General features: G+C 47.1%; 1 protein-coding gene across 1 annotated transcript in view; it reads right to left on the bottom strand.

The window, feature by feature from the left end:
• LOC147881746 (uncharacterized) overlaps positions 1-22,168 on the bottom strand; it is a 246,312-nt gene that overhangs the window by 209,456 nt on the left and 14,688 nt on the right. The window contains exons 4-5 of the mRNA XM_087401787.1: positions 17,348-17,552; positions 13,456-13,844 (exon numbers count right to left, since the gene is read on the bottom strand). Of these exons, the coding sequence (XP_087257913.1) occupies positions 13,456-13,844; positions 17,348-17,552 (594 nt within the window). The remainder of the gene's footprint in view (positions 1-13,455; positions 13,845-17,347; positions 17,553-22,168) is intronic.

Genomic DNA, 22,168 nt, shown 5'->3' on the forward strand with positions numbered 1-22,168 from the left:
GCTTAAACAACAAATCAGCAAAGGGGAAGCTAAGATGTTGGAATGGAAGTATGTGGTCAAAAAGGGCACAACAGCCCCCAAAAAAGAATTTATCTCCGAAGCACTTGAGGAGGAAAAAAGGAGGACCAGCAAAGCATTAAATGTCTTAGTGAGGGGGCTTCCGATGGGAGATGCCAAAATACTGTTCACCAAAATGGGAGTCAATCTCACTTGTGAGACAGCCTAGAGGGTGGGTAAACCTGAGGCACCCTCAAAGCCACTAGTGCTGAAATTCCGGACAGCCATGGACAGGAAGACCCTCATGAGCACGAGGGCGACTTTGAAGGGAACAAGGATCTACCTGGATGATGACCTCACAATCTTACAACAGGAACATCGCAGGGAAGGTATGATAAAAGTAATGGCAGCAAGGGAAGCAGGGAAATGGGCGGTATATAGGGATGGTAGGGTGATTATTCGAGAAAGAGGCGATAAGGAGGATAAAGAAGAGAAGGAAGGGGGAGAATTGTGACGGTGTCAAGCTCATAGGATGTGTGCACATACCGGATTGAAAATAGCAGTATGGAATTGTAATGGCACATTATGGTCTGACCCAGGGGGCTTCCTGGAGACATATAATGATAGAGAGATGATTTTCTACACCGAAACACACGAGAGTCCAAAGCGAGGGGGGCTGCCCACAGTGACTGGATACACATGTGAATCAGCTCACAGAATAGAGTTGAGAAGAGATAGCGGAGTTCGTGGCTCCGGTGGAGTGGCTGTCCTTTTCAGATTACAATTGAGACCACTCATATCGATGGTTCGGAGAGAGGAGCATGCACGACACATGTGGATACGAGTTCAGCTCCCAGATGCTCGGCCTATCTTCATTGCAGTATGCTACTTTCCTCCGGACACGTCATCCTATGCACGAGAGATCACTACAGATGGACACAGTCCATATGAGACGATCCATGATGACATCACAGAGTTTTCCAGACAAGGAGACACTCTCCTACCGGGGGACTTCAATGCACGGACAGGAAATAGACAAGTGGGCCTACTTAACTTCTCAGATGATGACAGAGACCCACACATGGTCCCGGAACTAGATGCAGCTGGTAAGGCGTTCTGCAGATACCCCACAGGTGACAGGGTACAAACGACATCTGCTTGAGCTGGGGGCAATCCACGACCTGATCATCTTTAATGGCCTTCACAGATGGCCATCTTCTGGAAGACTCACTTGCTTCCCACATGGTGGTGGATCTAGTACTGTGGACTATCTACTAGGCCCACTAGACTTTTTCTCACGGATACACGACTTCGCCATATCCCCCCCCCCCACTCGGAGTTGATCACTCATACTTGACCTTCCATATTGCCACCACCACGCCAACCACAGGGAGAGCTCCCCCCACGCACTCAGATCCACTTTGACCATGCTCTTGACCCACTATACATGAGCCATCTAGCCAGGGAGATCCCAGCTATACTTGGAGATGACATAGACCTCACCAGCGCCTCCGACACCCTTGTCTCAGTGGTACAGGACGCTGCTATCAGATCTTTTCCCACGACCCGATCTAGGCGGTGGGAAGATGCCTCAAAACCCTTGGTTCGACGACAAGTGCAGAGAGGCGAGAGCCCACTTCACACAGCAGCAAACTTTGAGTCATCTGACGCCACCTGAAGCACAGAGGATCTATCAACGACTGACACACCATAAGAGACGGGCTTTCCTCACACACAGGATGGATGAGGTTGTCAGAGTTCCGAGGAGGAGACCCGACCATTGGATGGGGATTTCTATCAGAGGGAAAGCCACCTATCCCCATTTCTGACCCAAATGTGTGGCACACGTATGCATGCTCCCTCTATGATGCCCAGATGCAGACACTGCCGGATATGTCTTCCACGCCTAGGCCCACCACTTGTCATCTGTTCATTGTCATCTGTTCACCACACAGGATGTACGGGCTGCACTTCGCCGTCTACACAATTGGAGAGCGCAAGACCCCGAGGGCCTCCGGACCGAGCACTTTGCACATGGACAAGAGGTCCTAGCCCCGATCCTAGCACAGATGTTCAACCGGGCTGTTTGTCACGGATTTCCACCTTCTTGGAGTATCACCACTATTGTACCGATACACAAAGCCGGGGACCCTATGGAGACAGGGAACTATCGGACCCTTATGATTGGCCACACTCTGGCCAAGATTTATGGATCAGTTCTAAAGAGGGAACTCACCAGTCATACATAGGCTCGGGGGCAGCAGGCACTAGGACAGGCAGGATTCTGGAGACAACAATCAGCACTCTACCCTAGATCACATCTTCACTTTGAGGGCTATCATTGAGGAGGTGAGGTCTACACACCAGAAAGTCTACACATGCTTTGTAGACTTTCGGAAGGCTTTTGACACTGTCTCACGATCCCGCACGATCAGGAGGTTACAGGAGCTGCAGAGTCCAGAGACACTTATATGGGGGGTGATGAGCCTATATGAGTCAGTCAGAGGCCGAGTTCATGTCCTAGGAGGCTTATCGGATTGGGTCGAGAGTACGATTGGAGTGAAGCAGGGATGTCCCCTCTCACCGACTCTCTTCGGGCTGTACATTGATGAGATCACCTCTTTAATAGACCGCCTAGGGGGCGAAGGATCACCACTGGCCGATCTCATGATACAGATATTGTTATACGCTGATGACATAGTCCTCATCTCATCCTCAGCGGAGGAGCTATAGAGACACTTGGAGGCCCTAGAGGTGTTCTATAGAGAGAGAGACCTGACAGTCAACCTTGGGAAGACCAAGGTTATGGTCTTCAACACCTCATACGCAGTAATCCAACAACTCAATTTCACTTATCGAACCGAGCAAATGGAGATAGTGCAGTCATACACATATTTGGGAGCAGTCTTCACAAGACCCCTTTTCACTATGACACATGCAGCCCAGGCACGACTCACACGGGGACCGGGTGCTCTGGCTCGATTGAGGAGGCACTGTTTCCAGGCACACTTCCAGGATCCATTGACGAAGTGTTGGCTTTTCAATCCGCTAGTGCGACCGACCGCCATGTATGCAACACCTTTCTAGGGATGTGATCTACTGATAGCAATGTGGAAGACATTTGAGCGGTTACAAGCGACCATGGCATCTAGGATGATTCGGAGCAAGCCCTCAGTCCCGCATGAGATAATACAGGCAGAGTTCACCATGACACCACTACAGATTGATGCCATCTTTCACACAGTGACTTTCATCCATAGAGTCTGCGACTTACCCCATTGGAGACTACCGAGGCTGGCTCTGGAGTCATCCAAACCACTAGTGGAGAGTGGGGCAGACACATGGTATGCACATATATCCACATGGTTTGCCAGACACGGGATTCAGATGGACAGGCTCCCCCCCTTTCAGTATAGTTTGGATGCACCCCCTGAGTCGATCTCACAAGATGAGATTACCGTATCATACCGTTAGATCTTCTCCAACTCCATACGTCTCGAGCTTGGGGGGGAGATCAGGACCTCCCCACCAGGACACAATTCTACCGTAACAATTTTTTGAATGTCTCAGAGGATGGATTCATCGTCAGACCCCTATATCTCGAGGACAGAAGAGTCTCACATGCGCTGAGGATCGCCATTTGGGCAGATGCGGGTTTCATCTCATCAGCTGAGGATTGAGACAGGGAGAGCAGCATGTATACCTAGAGAGCAGCGGACCTGCACACTATGCACACTAGGAGTGGTTGAGACAGAGGAACACTTTCTTTGCACCTGCCCAACCTACTACGAGATCCGGGGACGATACCACTGCCTCTATCTGGACGGGAGTGGCTTCGGCCCACTATCAAGCTTGATCCATTTCCATGACCAGGTCTGCATTGGGCTCTACCTGCTTGAGATGCGCCGACATAGGGAGACCTTGCTACGACAAATCAGAGAGCAATAGGAGGCGATCACACCACAAGATGCAGAGGCTGACCACAGACAGCGGCACGTCACAGATTTTTATGCATTCAAGTCAGCTCTAGGACATAGTGGGGTGGAGGAGGAGGAGCTAGCTGCTATGCGGGCAGCCTGGATTACCGAGAGACGACTGCAGAGGCCACCCACGACATGGAGACCGCCCAGAGCACACTCGATTAAGGTTCGCCCTATCACAGCCTTCCTCAGAGGGGACCGCCCGAGACGAGGAGTCACTCTAAACATAGCTCAGCGGGTTCAAAGATCGAGGAGACCACGCCCCCCTCCGATGCCACAGTATGAGACAGCCAGACAGACTCAGATTCCAGACATTTTCACCGCTCATAGACGAGCCACCACAGTGCCCGGTTTCGGTTTCTGAGTTTCCAGTCCAGTTCCAATTCTCAACCTGCTCTCGATAGCAGATAGCACATGATATGATATGATATATTTATGTACTTTTGTACTTGTTTTTGTTTGAGCCAGTGAGCTCTTTTTATTTCAGCACAGTACTCAGGATAGACATGGTCACTGGCTAGGCGTCTACAAGAGCCCCTTTGGGACTAGGGAGGAGACAAATTCCTTTATGGTGTTGTAAAAAGTTGAAGACTAGTCAGACCGACAGAGCAAGAGCTGATTGGGGACGTTCTTCTCCATACAATCAAAGTGGTTGGCTCGACTCTTAAGTGATGGAAGATGGTGCATAGATAGATCCTCACCTTTCTTTTCATGGGTTATCCACGGCGTCTCTAGCTTTATGGTGGATTCCCTCTTCATCACCTATCATGGGATCTGAGACAGTAGCATTGGATTGATGCAGTACTTCTCCATAGGGCACTCTCCCTCTTGGATTCCACAGTCAAGCATGCTAAAGATCCCATATTCAAAGCCTACATTAGATACCCACCTGGCTGGGAGACCTTTGGCATCACACTACGCATGCAAATTCACTTTTGGAGATGAATTTGGAGATCCTACTAAGAGAGAAATTTTCATGTTCTGCTGGCTATTCTGGAACAGTGGACCGATCAGCACCTGGAGATAGGCCTTTGATACAATTTCCAGATGTGTGCTGTACTTCACTTCATCAAAGTCCATTCAGCATTGCATTTGGGGTTCTAGAGAGTTTCTTCCATGAAAGAGCGTGACCATGGTCTATTCTTCACATATAGTGCCACAAGACCTTCATGGCATTTCCATTCTGGTTATGACAATTTTAAAGCATGATGCTCCTCAATTCTGGGATCACTCTTACAAGGGGTAGGAGGAGTAGCATCTGGCCCGTGTCTCTAAGAACAAGAAAAGTTGGTATGAGTGCTGCATCTCCTCTTCCTCCTCTGCGAGTACTTCAATCAAGGCAAGACCCTTCAATGACGTCATCGGGAGGAGGAGCTGCTGACTTGCTGTGTTTTTCTATCAATCACATGGCTTGGGGGATGCATGAGAGAAACCTCATGCCTCTGCAGGACCAGCTAAGTGTTCCTATGCTAAGGCCCTCCAAATTTAACAAGGGGTGTTCTTCTCTCCCCTTTTCCATCAATGTGAAGAGAAATTCTAACCAGCAATCCCAGTCCACCAGGTCCAAGGGAAATGATTATCCAGGTGCCCCTGCTCATCAGAATGGATCAATGAGCAAGTAGGAAGAGAGTTGTCTCCTGGGTGGACATTCAGGGTGCCATAGGAAAGAATCCTTCCAAAAGTAATCAGTGAAAATATATGGCACTTCCGTCCCACATTGGTGCACACACATGCAAATGGTTTGAGAGACTCAGTTCCATATAGACATGCTGCCACCCTTTTGGTACAGCATTGACGTTTCGTTTGTCCCCTTTCAGGGCAATGAGTTCAACCCGATCATCCAAGAGGATATTTTATAGTTACACACATTCGGGACCTGGTTAGCACAAACATAGCTTCCTGTGAAGCTCAGCTTCTATCAGGACCACTACTTACGCATCTCCGAGGAGGATTTCCTTATCCCCATGTCATTGCACCGACTCTATATCGAGAGCAGACGAGCAGAGGGGATCCCTACAGAGAGTACATTATGTGAGCGGCATGAGGTTGAGTCAGAGGAGCACTTTGCCTTCCGTGTGTTGGAAGGAACAAGCCTCACGTGGTGAACACTGCATGGGAGTAGATGCTGCATTATCCACCTTCTCATATCCGGTTATTCTCCGTCATTGAATCTTGCCTCAATCGTCTCCTCCAATGGAACGAATCTCCTCGAATACACCTCATCAATGAGCTCAACCGATTGCTCTACTCTATCATATATGGCTCGCTGTGGCAGAATTCATCCGTGGACTACTTCCCTGCATGAAAGCATTCTCTCCTCACATGATGTTGTAAAAGGTTTGATCCTCCAACAAGCCCCGTAGGGATGAGGAGGATTACGTATGGTTTTATCATATGAACATGCAGTAGCTTTGTAGGTTCTCTTGCATAATAAATGATGTTAGATTTTTCATGTCTCTTTCTGAATTCTGTTGTGTGCATGTAGGAGTTGATAGTAGCATTTTAACACCCTTGACCAGTCTACTACGAGATCCATGGACGATATCACTACCTTTTCAGAGACGGATTTTGGGCCTTTCCAAACTTCTCTCATACCCAGATCAGAGGTGCCTCGCTGCTTTCATTCATGAGGCAGTTCGACATACAGAGCACCTTATCAAATCACAGAGACAAGGATGAAAGGCCTTATCTGACCCATCTCAGACTGTGATCACAGAGTTCTTCCAGCCAGAGCATGCTGCCCCTCCGATCACAGATAGCAAGAGAGGCAGAGACCCCGAGTCCCAGACACGGCACACTCGACAAAGGACAGATACACAGATCACGCTAGCTGACATCTCATCTATTTTCAGACCTGAGATATGGCCGATAGGGGTAACTATTGCGCTTGTTAGGTGTAGAGTAGCCACCAGGAGGGCACGACGGACTACTACTCCATATAGTAGACAATGATCTATCACGGGCCTCTTGCCTACATTGCCTAGTCCGTCACCATGCGTACATCGACATTTCATGCCATGTGTGTGCTGCATTGTATTGTATTGTATCGGATCAGATTGCATCTGCTATGATGATGATGATGCCAGGGAGGACTATGACTATGGTGACATGTATGATGATGGCATTGACTATGACTACACACTTTTCTAGCATGGGTTAGGATGCTCGCTTAGCAGCTCCACCCATTTGCTCATTGTATCAGGTTTTCTATCAGTCTCATAGACCCATCGGTCTTTAGTAGACTTTAATAAACTTTCTTTCTTTCTTTCTCACTTATCTCCCACCAAGGCTCTCCACCTAACCTCTCAAGCGTCATATTTGTTAAATACTCTCTTTCTTTCACTCACTCTCACTCTCAGCCACCCCCTCCTCCCAACCCAACCAATCACACACTTTTTTTTTGTGAGAAGAAATCTTTATTTCTATAGAATAATTACATTCATAGCTGCTTCAAAAGCGAAGTAGCTACTACTCAAGAAAAGATCTCAGTATAGGCTGTATACACATCCTGATCAATCAAACGAGTCTGAAAACAATCGTAGAATGATTGTTGCAGAGATCGTTTGAAAAAAAGGAAGGATGAAAATAGTGGATCACCAAAGACTCTATGATTTCGATCCATCCATAAAGTCCATAGGGTCCAATATCGCACCCATACGAAAAATAAATCAAAACCCTGTCTCTGGGGATGAAATCCAAACAACCAGAAAAATCTGCCAAAAGTAACAGTAGGAAATCGCTGTCGAAGCCTCTGTCTGATGAGAGCAATGAGATCAGAAGTATTTGGACAGGACCAAAAGATGTGGATCACTGATTCAGTAGAGTGCGAGCATCTGTGACAAACTGCTGAAGCAATATGTCTGTGTGCGAGTAACTGTCCAGATGGAAAAATGCCAAGGAGAACTCGCCATAGGAAAAGCTGTTGTCGAAGAGGGACTTTGTAATGCCAAAGGAGACGCAGCCTTTTTCTCCACCACTTCATTGGACGATCCATATGCCAAACAGTATTTGCTCTGTTGGAAATCCAAGGTGGAGGTAATAACACTCTATACAATGATGACACTGTGATATGTGAAAGCTTCAAAGGACGGACATATGAGGAAGGAGAGTGTAAAATCCAATCCTCAAGCCGATGCTGAATTTCTAAATGAGGTACCGGCAAGTACGGTTGGAGCATTGCTGAAATTTTATGCCATAAAGGACGATAATGAGCTCCCAAGCCATATTTGCGAGCAGCCAAAGAAAAGGATAGAATTGTGCCATATCTTGAAGTACATCTGCCACAGATGAAATGCCTTTGAAGGAGAGAAAATATGAACGTCGGGGTTCTTGTATGGCCAAAGGTGGATGGAATACTTTAGACCAAAAGAGATTCTCTTCCCTCAAAGAGTTGCCCAAGAGAGAGTCCCTGCCTTTCCATACCAAGTGGGAAAGAATGTGTTTCCAATCAAGAAGCAGAGAAGAGACAAAAGGGCATCCTCTGATCTTGCCTTGGATAGAGCCAAATAAAAATTCCCACTGAGTAGGCTGCCAATTCCCAAAAGCAGATGTATGAAGATGTAATAAGAGAGAGCGAATCATAAAAGCCCAAGGCTGATCTCCTTGTAGACACTGCATCATCATTTTCCCCCTATGAGCAAGTAAATGCATTTGAATATTTAGAATGTTCAGACGCCCGTGCATCTTTGGAGAACAGAGACGATGCATGGAGAGTAATCTGAGACTTTTCTTGCCATGTTTTGAACGCCAGAAAATTTCCATGATAGCTGACATAAATGAAACCAAATCTGCCTTAGTGAACATAGTAAGAGGCAGATAAAATTGTATGTATGCTATCAAAATGGATTGTGTAATTCGCAGATGAACATGTAATGGCCAAGTTGCAAGCTTCCAATATTCAAGTTTTGCCCTCAACTTTACTAGCACCCAATCAGTTTTTTGTTGTGAACGGGTGAGTCCCCAGCCTAAAGGATAACCAAGATGTCGAATGAATTGAGAAGCAGGGACAATTTCCCCAGGCCACAAAAGGTTGTGCCAGTCCTGTGCATGTAAAGGCAACAATTTTGATTTTTAAAAATTTACCCAAAGGCCAGCAGCCAATCCATATGTAGAAAGAGCATGCATGATCATGGACAGATCAGCCCGATTATTTTTTGGAGTAAAGAATGAATCATCAGCATATGCTTGAGCAATCATGCTGCGACTGCCAAGGATCTCCAAACCGTGCAGCTGGTCAGTGTCCAAGAGGTGATCCAGATATTGAAGCAGTGGATGAGTGGCTATGGCAAAAAGTAAAGCACTCAATGGACATCCTTGTCTGACAGAGCAAGCAAGAGTCCATGATGGAGAAATATCTCCTGAAAGTATGCAGGCAGCTTCACTATCTTGATATAGCCAATTAATGAGTTGCTGCATTTTTGTGCCAAAACCCAAAGCCTGCATAGTCGATGAAATAAAATCCCACTGAACTGTATCAAAAGCTTTGGCAATATCAACTTGCAATAACAAAACATCCTGCTGTGTGTATTTGGCATATTCAATTCCAATGTAGGCATTAGCAATGTTATCAGTGATATGCCTACGCGGGACAAAGCCATATTGCGCAGGATGCAACCCATCATGTAAAAATCCCTTTAGCCGAGCAACAATCATTTTGGCAGTGACTTTGTAAATTACAGGCATAAGAGTGATAGGTCTCCAGTCTGCCAAAGACTCACAAATTTGTTTTTTAGGAAGGAGTTTAACAAGACCTCTCTTCCATGTGTCTGGCATTTTCTGATGTTGCCATGCAGCATTCACCATAGATAGTAATGGATGCTTCAAAATAGGCCAGTTAGCTAGAAAAAACTCGACTGTCAAGCCATCCCATCCAGGGGATTTCCATCTGCCACATGATTTGATGGCATCTGACAGTTCCCTCTCAGTAAAAGGTTCCTCCAATTCCAAAGCTTGAGTAGGGGAAATGATTGGAGAAACATTTTGCAACAGTAAATTTCGTGCAAGCAAAACCTGTTGCGAGGGAGGAGCTACAGAGCCAAATTGCTGAGAGAAGTGATGCACACAAACAGAGGCAAGCTGTGATCGTGAAGTAGTCCATGATCCATCAGGCATTAGCACTCTGTAAATTTCTGTTTGGATTCTCCTCTGATGTAAACTCTTGAAAAATTCTTTGGAAGAGCAACCTTTATCTGTGAAGGCTCTTTGTCTTGCTCTAGTCTCCCATTTTGCCAGTTTCCTGTGATCATTTAGTTTAAGACAATGTCTGGCCTGACATAATGTGGTTTGCTCATGCATGGACAACGAACGATGATGACTGAGTTCAGTGAGGTCTTGACAAGTAGACTTGGCCTGAGCAATGGTTTCCCTCAGAGTCTTCATGTAAGACTTGCCATAAGCTCTAATCACCATTTGCATTTTAGAAATAAAAGAAGCCCAGGCATCATCAACATGAAGATGGTTGTTAGATGAAAGACAATGAGCTGCTTCAGTAACCATTGCCTTGAATTCAGCATGTTGCAAATAACTGTCGTTGATGATTAGATGTCGCCTTTGTGGCAATCTATCATCTGGCATCTTATGAAAAGATAACCGCAGCCATAGTGGTGCATGGTCTGAATGCACAAAGGCATACTCAATCCACATTTTGCATGCGAAATCCCCATTTTGTTGTGGAGCAACACTATACCAACGATCCAGTCGTGCCTTATAAGCGGAAAGAGCATTATGTTGAAAAGTGTAGCCCGGTGACAGAGGCTGCAACTCCTTCCAGAGGAGGTCAACTAGATCCAAATGCAAAAGTAGTTGAGACCACGCATGCCTTTCAGGAGATAACATATGATCGTGGCTGGAAGTGTTGTCTCCCTGTTGTGGAGCATTATTGAAATCCCCACATATGTAGGCATGAGATCTCCACGGGTATTGTTGCATAGCATCCCAAATTACAGTTCTGTCTCGAGATGACTGAGGTGCATAAACTGAAGCAAATTCAAACACCTCTCCTCTTATAATGCATTGGAGAACAAGCCATCTACCTTTGTTGTCATTTAATGCAATGACTGGTTGAAGCTCATGTTTGATCAGAAGGACAACCCCTGAGAAAGAGTGCTCCCCAGCATAGAAAATGTCATACCCACAGTAGTGTCCTGTCTTGCCTGCATAAATATGCTGGTTGTGCTCTTGTAATGCCACTATGTCAGGTGATGTACAGCCACACAGATTTCCATTTCCTACTGTCACATATGCCCTGGACATTAAGTGTAAAAGAGGTGATGTGAGAAGTCATATATACAGATACTTATAGTAATGTAACAAACTATGTACAGCAGCAAAATGTATGAGGTCAGCCTTGCATTTCTATCTCAGGGTCGAGGCCTCGCCCCTGAGAAGTAGTCGCCTGAGAAGTGGACAGCAAAGCAGCAACCTCTTCTTCAGGGAAGAGTGTTCTGCTGGCTATTACTGCAGCCCATGTAATTCCAATTCCTGTATTGATCTCTGGGGTGTTTCCGCTAGAAGAGGCACCATTCCAAGTGCGGGGGGGTGGAATTCTTCGAGCAGAAATAACCTTTCTTGGGCTCTGCCAGCCATCAGTTGAAGGTTGCTTTCCTTTGGGCAAGGATTGAGTAGCAGGAGATGAGTGTGAAGTAAGATTCGCATTGGTAGCTACTGAATCTTTGCCTTTATCCTGACTCCCAGAATGCTGTTTACTGCTTTTATTTTTGTTGGCAACTGGAGTAGGAGCATCTTTAATGGGCATGTGGACTGGCAAGGTGACATGATGCATTTTATGTTGGTTCAGTGGACACTGTGAAGCCATGTGTCCAAACTTTTTGCATTCAAAACAGGCCCCTGCAAATAAACCCCATTTGAGTTTATAAAATGCACTCCCCATGATCACATTATTCACCGTGACTGAGTAAGAGTCCGGTGTGGGATTATCAGTATCCCAGAGAATGCAAAATCTGTTTGAATTACCATTTGGCCGTGGTGGGCAGACCACTTTACCTAAAGAGGCTGCAATTTTAGGCAAAAGTGAGGCCATGCATTGGGGAAAATCAACAACTTCAACCCAGACTGGGCATCTGTGTCGGATTAAAGCCTGAAAGTCCCTTGTGGGAGACCACGGCAAGACATGCACCATTTGCTGCCCAAAAAAGAGAGGTGAATGTTCCAAAAGCATTTGTCTGTGGATCTCCTCCACCATGATAACCTCGAAAAAGCCCCTGGCTGCATAATGTACTTTACGAACAAAAGAGCCAGCCAATGTGCGTGTCAGCCAGTTGCCTATTTCTGCAGCAGGTGGCATCCGGCCTGGAAAAAATAAAATGACTGCATTCTTGGCATACTCTCTGATTGGATCCACAATTTCATCGACCTCAACCATGAGGCCAACTGAAGGAACCGAGTCTTTCCACTCTTTTCTCGTATCTGCAAATCCTTCATGCATTACATCATATACTAGTTGAGCCTCAATCGTGTCATGCTTCGGGTCATACTGACCCTCAACCTGCTTTTGTTTCTTGCAGGGAGCCGAACGCTCCTTTTGAAATGTTTTTTCATATGAATACTCTGCCATGACTCGGTAGGAAGAGGAGCTCGAGGATGAAGTACCTGTATAAGGGTGGTAAAAGCCAAAAAAACCAGTCCCAAAGAAAGATCAGAGGAAGCCCGCAAGAGAGAAGAGGAAGTGTAGAACTGGTAAGGAAAGAGCAAAAGGATAGGTAGGAGTTGGCTGAAAAACCAGGTAGGGAAAACTCCAGTTGAAAGCCCCAAAAGTATGCGAAAGCTGAACTTGTACGGAAAGGTACAGAATGTACGGACACCGTACGGTGACCGTACAGACGTACGGAAGAGGGTTGGTGCCTGGTTACGGGTGAGAGACGAGATGCTGATGGAAGATGGAACTGAAACGAAGCCTATAGATGCAGATATCGACGCACACACACGAGGGCTGGAGCGAAATCACGCAGGATGCGTAGGCAGAAACACGGGGAAGTACCGTACTGTCGTACGACACCTGTACGGCTGCCGTACAGGTGTACGGTCAGACGGGGGAAGCTGAAACGGGGCTGTGGCGATCTGTTCTCCGCTGTTTCCAAGCGCTCACGCTCCACACTCACCAAACTCCACCGTACGTTGCTCACGCTCCACGCTCACCAAACTCTGCTCACTGCACACACACACACACACACCACACGACACACACACATAGACTAGTGTACTAGATCACCTAGTACTACACACCAACGCTACAACCAATCACACACACCCATACGTGCATGTGTATAAAAAAACATTACATTGAGTAGCTGGGTGAGTTAAATATCCTTTCATACTTGCGAAAGGGAAAAGGATGAGGAAGGAGAGATTCATTGCAACCCTTAGACACAGGAATTTGTAAAACTGGCCTTTCCATAAGTAATCATAGAGAAAGAGGACAATTAGAAAAAATCATTCCCGATGCAAACAATTGTAGTTTTACCTGATTGCATGAGACCAACTTTTTTCTGCACAAGAACATCGTCTTCTGCACAATTTCTCTTGCAATCTTCTGCAGAATAAGAAGAAAATTGCTGACCAGACCATGATCTTAAAGGATAGACCACAGCAGCCAAATTGTCCATGCTACCCCTCTCAAAAGCTGAGACCACAACAGCCTCTGCTAGACCTTGGAAGTATAAATTTGCATCAAAGGATTTGCTTTCTGAAATTAAGAAGTCATAGCTTTCCTTATGTTTATCCTGCAGCATGTTGCAAACATCTGGAGTCTCCATCATCTCGAATATTCCATCCGAAGCAAGAAATAGAAAAGATTCATTAAGAGGTATTTCTTGCCAATCTGTAAACTCGGGTTCTGCGATGACTCCATACCTGGTCAGCATCCCAGAAAATCAACAAGTGTAATACACTAAAACAAGAGCAAATCTGAAGTCCCACCACAACGAATAGAATATAACTCTACTTGATCTAAAGAGAGAAAAAGCATTTATAATCCGTTTCATACAGCACCATATTTCACCTTGACCTTCTGAAGAGAGAATCAAATAAGAAGAAATTCATTTGAAAATCCCAAGCTAGCTTTTTTTCCCCCCGGCGGGGAGGGGGGCGGCGGGGGGGGGGGGGGGGGAGAACTATAGACCTAATCACCATGCCAGACTTGCCAGATTCTTCACTTTAGAAAGTGGACAGTGTGCTCATCAAGAAGACAAACTGAACAGAGCTCAGACAACTGCACCCTTGCAACAACTTAATTAGCATCTAGAAACAGCCCATTAATGCCGTATGACCATATATGATGCTTGTACATCTAATCTCATGAACACCCTGACGTGAAATAAGATAAGACATTGCAAATTCCATATGGAATTTCCTTCAATAACAGAACAGAAGATGCAGACAAGAAAATTCTGGTGTCATAGGGAGCTAGCTCTCTTATGGATGTTGCTCTGGTCAACAGCGTAAGCACTATCATTCTCCCATACCCTACTAGTGCCCTGTTTAAATTACATATACTTTCATAACAATAAAACAAGAGGATGCTGCTCAACCTCGTCTTCTCTCCATGCTCCATGTCCCCCGTGCATCCTCTTTACCAGCCCTCCCTCCCTCGTCTTGCCACCTTCCCTTACCTCTTGCCATCCTTCTCTCTCAACACCCCCCCACATGTGGCTTCCAGTTCGACCCTGTGTGGGCTGCTGGTCCATGCCCTCCCCCTCCATTTCTTTTTTGAGCGATCCCCCCCCGCTCCAACTTGTGTGGCAGCCCACAGGGCTCCCTTGGCCTTCCTCAGTTCTCCCTTTGTCCTTCCGAAGCCTCTCCTTCCCCTTGTAGCCAGCCCGTGTGCATGTTTCTCTTCACTACGTTGCCTATTTTGGATAACCCCCTTGCCTCCCCCCCTTTAGGGGGCTGTTGCTCAAGATTTTAGCCTACAACCCACCGCCCAGCCTCCCCCCCCCAAAAAAAATAAAATAAAAATCCCAACTCTTTCTAGTCCCAACCTCCTCACTTATCTCATTCCAAGCCTGTCCATTTCACCTCTCTTACTGCTTGTCTTTCAACAGGGGATCTTTTCATCCTCAACAGAGGCTTATTGGATTGTTCACCTCCAAGAGAAGGTTGGTTTTGCATAGTGACCTTTTGGTTAGGGTAGGGCACATTGTCGGCCTTGCCCTGTCAAGACCACAAGTTTGAGATTAATTCCATGCAAAATTTGCACTTGACGGTGAACACATACATGTGTCACAATCATTACAGAGGCTCCCCTCACCGAGAAGGGCTCCCAAGGTTTGTCTAAGGGACTTATTCGGGCCCACCCTACAATTCCTGAGGAGTTTGAGCAGCAGTTGTTCATTTGGCATCCGAAGGTTTGGGATCAAGAGGCTCTCAAGTTAGGACAGCGAACTGACATCACCTGGTCACAGTGGGATAGAGGTACAGCCAGTTGATTTGAGACATGGAGACGACTTCTCTTGGAGTCACAAGCACGGGGCAAGCACTCTCGCATTTAAGGGGGGCCACATATACATATGAAAAAAATTGATGCAGCAATATCTGTTTTTTGGAAGAGGGTATGCACAACTCTCCAACTCCTCATCATTGATATGGACAATTCTCGAAGATAGGGGTGCCTCTTAGGATTCCATTCTAAGGATAGTCAACCACCAGAGCATATGTTATAGAGTGGGACCTGGAGGGCCTCCTTCAGCCGAAGACGGTGAGAGACCGCCAGGATGAGGAGGCTTTGGGCTTGCTAGAGTGGCAAAGGCTCAAGGTTGTGGGCAGTTTGGATAGAGTCTGGACTATAGACCCCGTCACAGTCTTGTCACGACAAAAGGGTCCACGGTGGCAGCTTTCATTATGGAGGGCCAGCCTCTTTGGGAGATCCAATGGGACTCAAGTGAGCGGTTCTGACCCGCTCAAATAGGACGAGGTTAGGAGGTGCCCTTCCTCTCACACACGACCTGCATTGGCTGACATCTTCAGCTAGAGGCAGCAGCATGGACCTCCCTTAAGGGTCGAGCAGGAGGTCCCTAAGTCCATGGACCAGCCTTAGACCACAGAAGATCTCTTATTTCTTTTGGGTGGTCGCGCATGGTGGCTTGCCCATCAGCCCGTGGCTGGAGCAAATGAGGGTGGATGGCAGCTGTGGCTGCTATGCAAATAGACTATTGGAGACGATCCCCCACTGCCTATGGGGATCAATCTCAACCACATGCTAGCCTTCGATCCGGTAGGCTGGGGAGGTTGGATCAATCGAGAATGCATGGCCCCCCTCTACGAGCCAGGCAACCATCCCCCATGTAAAGTCCCGTTGCATCCACTGCATGTTGGACGCTCGCCTTGCGCCTTCGCCTAAGGATATATATATATATATACATAGTCATTCATTTATTTATCTAAATCCTTGCACACACACACCCTCACAAGCACACCTGGGGACCTACCAGAACGCCTTGGTCAGGAGGGGAGCATAGCCTTTTAAGTATTAGTCTACAAGAGTGACGTATGCAAGATGAAAGAGTGTAAGAGGTGGTCTATTGTAGAGGTTCCCTCACAAAGAGAGGATGCTAAGAGCAATTTATTTTCTCAATCTACAGTGAGAACCCTGGCAATGAGCCTCTCGCATTTCACACAGCCTCCTTTTTCTTTTGGCTAGTGAATTGTCTTGTAGAGCACCTAGCTAAGACAGCTTCCATAGGAAAATTCCATAGGCATCTCGGCAAGGATGAATATGACTCACCAATCGCTCATATTCCTCCACCTAGAGCAGCCTCACAAGAGATTATCTTAGAGGGGAGTGTGAATGCCAAACGAATCAAGGAGGACATCACGCAAACCTAGACCTTGTAGGGAATAACCAAAACAAGCCAGCCCAAGAAGAGCCACACAACCTAGGCCCAACCATTGGAGTACTCCTTCCATTCTGCCCAACCTCTTCCGAAGTACTCCTTCCACTCTGCCGAAGCTCTTTGGACTCAATAAGGGAAAAAGCAGCCATTTCAATTCTTTCAAGCCATAGGGCCAAACTAACAAGGAGTGAACTTCAGCAGTTGGGGGATGATGAGACCACACGCATACAAACCCTAGAACGTTCTAAATATGACTACCACTTTATACATCGAGAATGACAATGAAGTAGATTAGCTTATGCACTTTAAACATCACTTAAATGCATTGGATGGTAAGTCAAAGACCAAAAAGTTCAAGAACTTTGAAAGTCTCACTTGTGTTTCCATTGTGGAGAACTACCACAAATTGATTTTTTAAAAGCAACATGATGACATTGCTATCCAATTAATGAAAATATTGAACTCGAAAACATGATACACCTTCTTAGAAACACAAAATTAGTATGATTACAATTTGCTACTCACTTTTTTAATGTAACATCACCAATAGCTCTAGAGATTGCAAGCTGTCCATTCACCCTTGGCACACCACCCCACGTTGATACAAAACCCCCAGCAGCTTCAATTCGAGCCTTCTCATCGACTCTATCTGGGCGGTGGTCAATAGTAAGCTCCATGGTGAGTCCAACATTTTGTATATCTTGAACGTTGCTGGAATAAGTTGTAGAATCTAGGCAAAAACAATTTCTACATTATCCTTCTTGAACAAAAATATGTATTCTTGTCTTGGCTATTGTCTTTAAAATTTCCTCAGCACTTAACCAAATGTATGTGTTAAAAACAAATCAACAAATTGTGAGCCAGGCCCAAAAGATAATATAACATTTTTTAATTGGAACCACATGCGATGAAAAATATCAACTATGGACCTTCAAAATTCTTTACATTGGCAATAGCATATGACGAACAGGTAAACTGTGAACATAATGAAAGAACGCAGATTCATGGAGAAGTAGTAAACTTCATGAGGGCTTCATGCAGAACGAAGTGAAATATAGCATTATGCAACCCTTTGATTATCAAAATCCCAATTGAAAAGTCACTGAATGAGGCTATAGATAGGATCCTTACTAATTGTATATATCCATGAGCACCCCAAAAATAACAATTTGCTATCATTACTATAGATGCAAATCACAATGCTTCTCTAAGATTTTCCTGAAAAAAGGTTCAATGATTGTTAAGTCCCTAAAAAGAGTAATAAGAGATTTAACCATAATTGGATAATCATGGGTCAGGGTGTAATCTAACCAGCAATAAAGATTGAGACTCCAGCTAGCATTGATGAGGTTTAGATCCTGAGAAAATAGCTAACCCAAGAATAGCAAGGCTAATCCGGATAAAGCAAAGCTTTTCAGAGCACAGGACCTGTTGACCTAGGAGTAGTAGGCTAGCAGAAGAGACGTCGTATGGGATGCATGACCTACCCACATTCGGACTAGCTTCCTCGGTGATCTAGCCTCAAGCTCAAGGTCAGGTTCAAAAAACTAAAACTTGTCTGAGAGATCAGGTTGCTAGTTCAACCTTGAGGGGTCTTGTTACTTAATGATTGTTGTTCTTTGTTTGATTTGTCACACCAGCGAATCTTACCCAAGGAAAGTGCCAAAAGGCGGAGTCTTTACCTTGGTATCAAAGCAATCCTGCTCATGTGATGTAGGTATTTCCTACGAGGTTTTCTAGAGGAATAGTATTATTTCCAGTGTCCATGTATGATACAAGATGTATATGCTATTTCCGGACCAAACTTGGAAAGAAGAGATGTGGCAAAGCTTGTAGCTAGGCATGAAATGTCAAAGTCCTAGCAATAAGGGGAGAGATGTCCTATAGAGCAACATGCATGATGAGCCTTGAATACACGGGTATGGACAGCACTGGCTGCCTTAGAGCTCAATGATTCAGCTCTCTGACAGTACGCTTCATTGAAAGGTGAATTATTGAAGGTGTAGTACAGCAAAATTGCTCACCAGAAGTACATTGTGAGCGGACTAATTGAGGATCCTAGTCATTCCTTAAGACAACATTGCAGTCCCAAAGTATACAAGAATAGGTTTTAGCCCCTGGTATGGCCTTTTAGGCTAGTTTGTGTGCTAGTGTGCACATTGTGCACTATTAGTTCATTAGCATAATTCAACCTTATAACTTAAAATTTTCCCCATGGGTTGACCGGGCTAGGGCTTTAGGGTTAGCCCTCAAAGTGATGCACTATTGCTTTTACTTATACTTTCTATTGCACTTGAGTGCTGCTACTGTGATTACACAACTCATTTTTTTTGCTTCATAGCTCAGTTTTGCTGCTCCATTGCTTCCCCGCAACCCTTCAGTGGTATTAGAGTAGAGTTCCAAACCTGCCCTGTGCATTCAATTGGACTCCGTCGCAAGAAAAGGAGTTCTACAGCTTCAGACGAACTGTGCAAGAGCATCCACCACCTGCAACAGCAGTTTTGCTGAGCTGCGATTCCATTTAGTGCAGTTTGGAGCCTCGTAGACCTGCCTTCTGTCAATGTGACCTGATTTGGAGCTTCTTGGATCTGTTTCTCTGTCAGTGCGAACACTAACCTGATTTGGAGCTTCTAGAGCTGTTTTCTGCTAGTGCAACTTCATCTGTAGCCTTCTGAACGTGCTCATGCTGCTGCCCCTCTAGGCAAACTCGTTTGAAGCTGTGTAGAGCAGGTTTGAGCTGATTTCTGCTGCATAGTAGCAGTTGTTACATTTTGGAGCTCTGTCAGCCTTCCAAACAGTTTTCTATAGTTGCATTTGTGGCGGCTTTTGTCAACGTGCACTTCTGACCGACGTCTGTGAATTGCGCAGCATTTTAGATCCTCTGCAAGGCAGTTTTGTGCATTCTTCTGGAGCAGCAAAAACACATTTTGCAGAGTTTCGGTGCTAGTTTTCTCAGTTTGTGAGCTTCTACCTCAGTTTTAAGTTTCAGTTTAGCTCTATTGCTGATTCAAACTGTTGGAGCAGTTCAGCAGTGTTTTGTGCAATTTTGAAGCTCTCAGGAAGGAGCTATGCAGTCACTTTTGCTTGCCATGGCTTGTTGAATCGGTCAAGACTTATTGCATTTGCTGCACTTGTTCTGCAAGATTTTCTGTTAAGAATTTGTGCCTGCCTTGGCCTCTCTCTAGTATTTGCAGGCTATTTCAGTTACAGAAATTGTGCCTTGTGTGGTCAGAATCACACATTGCACTTGCCTAGTGCTGTATTCAGTCAGTTTCTTTGGGTTCTTGCATTTGTGCCTTACCTACAATGGCAAGCAGTGATCTTTCTTGTATGCTTGCACCTGAAGACAAGCTTGATGGCACCAACTACCCATGTGGTCATACATGATGTGTCGTGTGTTGGTGGCCAAGAACTTGTGGAACATTATTGCAGGTTTTGAGGTGAGACCTCCCTCACAAGCTCCACTACCACTACACGCTTCATGACAAGTGGTGTCAAAAATTATCGCTCAGACTTTTCTGCTCGTAGGTTTTTGCTCGGAAACTTTGCACATCCAATGAAAGGGAAGTCTTTGCCAAATAAATTATGATCGGAATAGGTGCTTTGTGAAAGAGACGACGCGCTGCTGCTCCTGCGAGCCCTCCTTCCCTCGCCATAGCTTCTACCTCCCTACCTCCCTATCCGCCTCGCCTCGCCCCTCACCCGTCGCATCACCTCGCCACCACCATCGCCTCCGCCTAGCCTTGCCCGTCACCTCGCCCTTCGCCTCGCCACGCCATCGCCATCACCTTCGCCCTCCACCTCGCCACGCCTCGCCACGCCATCGCCATCGCCACGCCTCGCCACGCCACGCCATCGCCATCGCCACGCCATCGCCACGCCACGCCATCGCCACGCCTCGCCACGCCACACCATCGCCTTCGCCTGTCGCCTCGCCACAGCCTCGCCTCGCCTCCTCCTCCGCCGCCCCGCCTCGCCTCTCCACTGCCTGCCGCCTCGCCTCGCCACCGCTTCGCCGTCGCCGTCGCCTCGCCTCGCCTCGCCGTTCCCTCATCCACCCCCAGGCTCCATCCCTCGTCTAGCCCCCCTTTTTTGGTGGCAGCCTCTTCCTCATTGGAGTTCTCGCAGTCTGTCTTGGCGGTATGGCAGCTCCCTGCCCGGAACCGGAGGCCCAGCCAGACCCCCCCTCTCCAGAAGCCTACCGCGTGATTCTGACAGAGCAACAGTCGTCCCTGGTAAAACAGGCTGCCAATGACTTTGCCCACACTTCAGTTTATGGCAGAGTCATTGGACACTCTCCCTCCAGGCCAGCCATCAGGGATTGGCTACAATCCACCCTTATGCTAGAGGATAGCCACATCGAGGAGGTGGCCCTTATGGGAAGGGGCATCTTCTGGCTTAAACTCTCCACTGCGAAAGCTGCGACACGAGCAACCTGATTGCCGGTTCCCCCACATCTGTGGATGGAAAGATCATCATGATAGTCCCTTGGTACCGAGGATTCAGTGCAGCGGACTTTGATGCTCGTTTCCGCATACCTTGCCACCCAGTGACGCTAGTATTTCCAGGCCTTGCTGCTGAGTTGCGGCCAATAGTCAGGGACCTGGGTTCCCACTTTGGCTGGGTGATGCATGACACTTTTGTCGACGCAGTTGCTGTGGCAGGAGCTCCCAGAGTCCGTGTGGCTGTGGCAGATCCTGCGTCCCTCCCTGCAGAGATCGAGATTGTGACAGATGCTGGCAGCATTACTCAGAGCATGGTAGTCACAGGACAGCCAGGCCAGTGCCTGCGTTGTCATGGCTTTGGGCACCTGGCTACTGCTTGCCCGCGCTTCTCCAGCCCCTCTCGGCCCCCCCCCTAGCCCCCTCCCCCTCCCTCCAGGCAGCCACGTCAGGCAGAGCAGAGGCAGCCGGAGTCCGGTCCAGAGGTGGTTGGTGGCTGGACCGAGGTCAGAAGGAAAAGTAGAAAGAATAAGAAGACTTCTGACAAAGGCAAGGAGGCAGAGGTTACCCAGCCTGCAGCAGTGCCTCAGAGACCTGACAGGCAGCCGCCCCAGGGTCTAGGGAGAGCTTCTTCTTCGTCTGTAACCCGCCCCCCGCAGCTTCAGGTCCCCTTCTCTCCCGATCCCCAGCTCCCCCCCACCCAGCCCCAGCCCCTACCCCACCTACCCCAACCGCAGTCCCCTTCTTTCGACCCTCAGCCTCAACCCCCGCCTCTTCCTCTTCAGCCCCCGCCTCTTCCTCTTCAGCCCCAGCCCCATCCCCCCCCCCCGCCCCTCTCAGCTCTTCCGCAGTGTCTGCTTCACCGGTGGTTTCTCAACCGCGTGCAGCCCCTACTCCCCCACCT

Source organism: Dipteris shenzhenensis, chromosome 30 (assembly GCF_047967505.1).
Source record: "Dipteris shenzhenensis isolate YYH24624 ecotype China chromosome 30, Dip_SZ_1.0, whole genome shotgun sequence".
NCBI classification, from domain to species: domain Eukaryota; kingdom Viridiplantae; phylum Streptophyta; class Polypodiopsida; order Gleicheniales; family Dipteridaceae; genus Dipteris; species Dipteris shenzhenensis.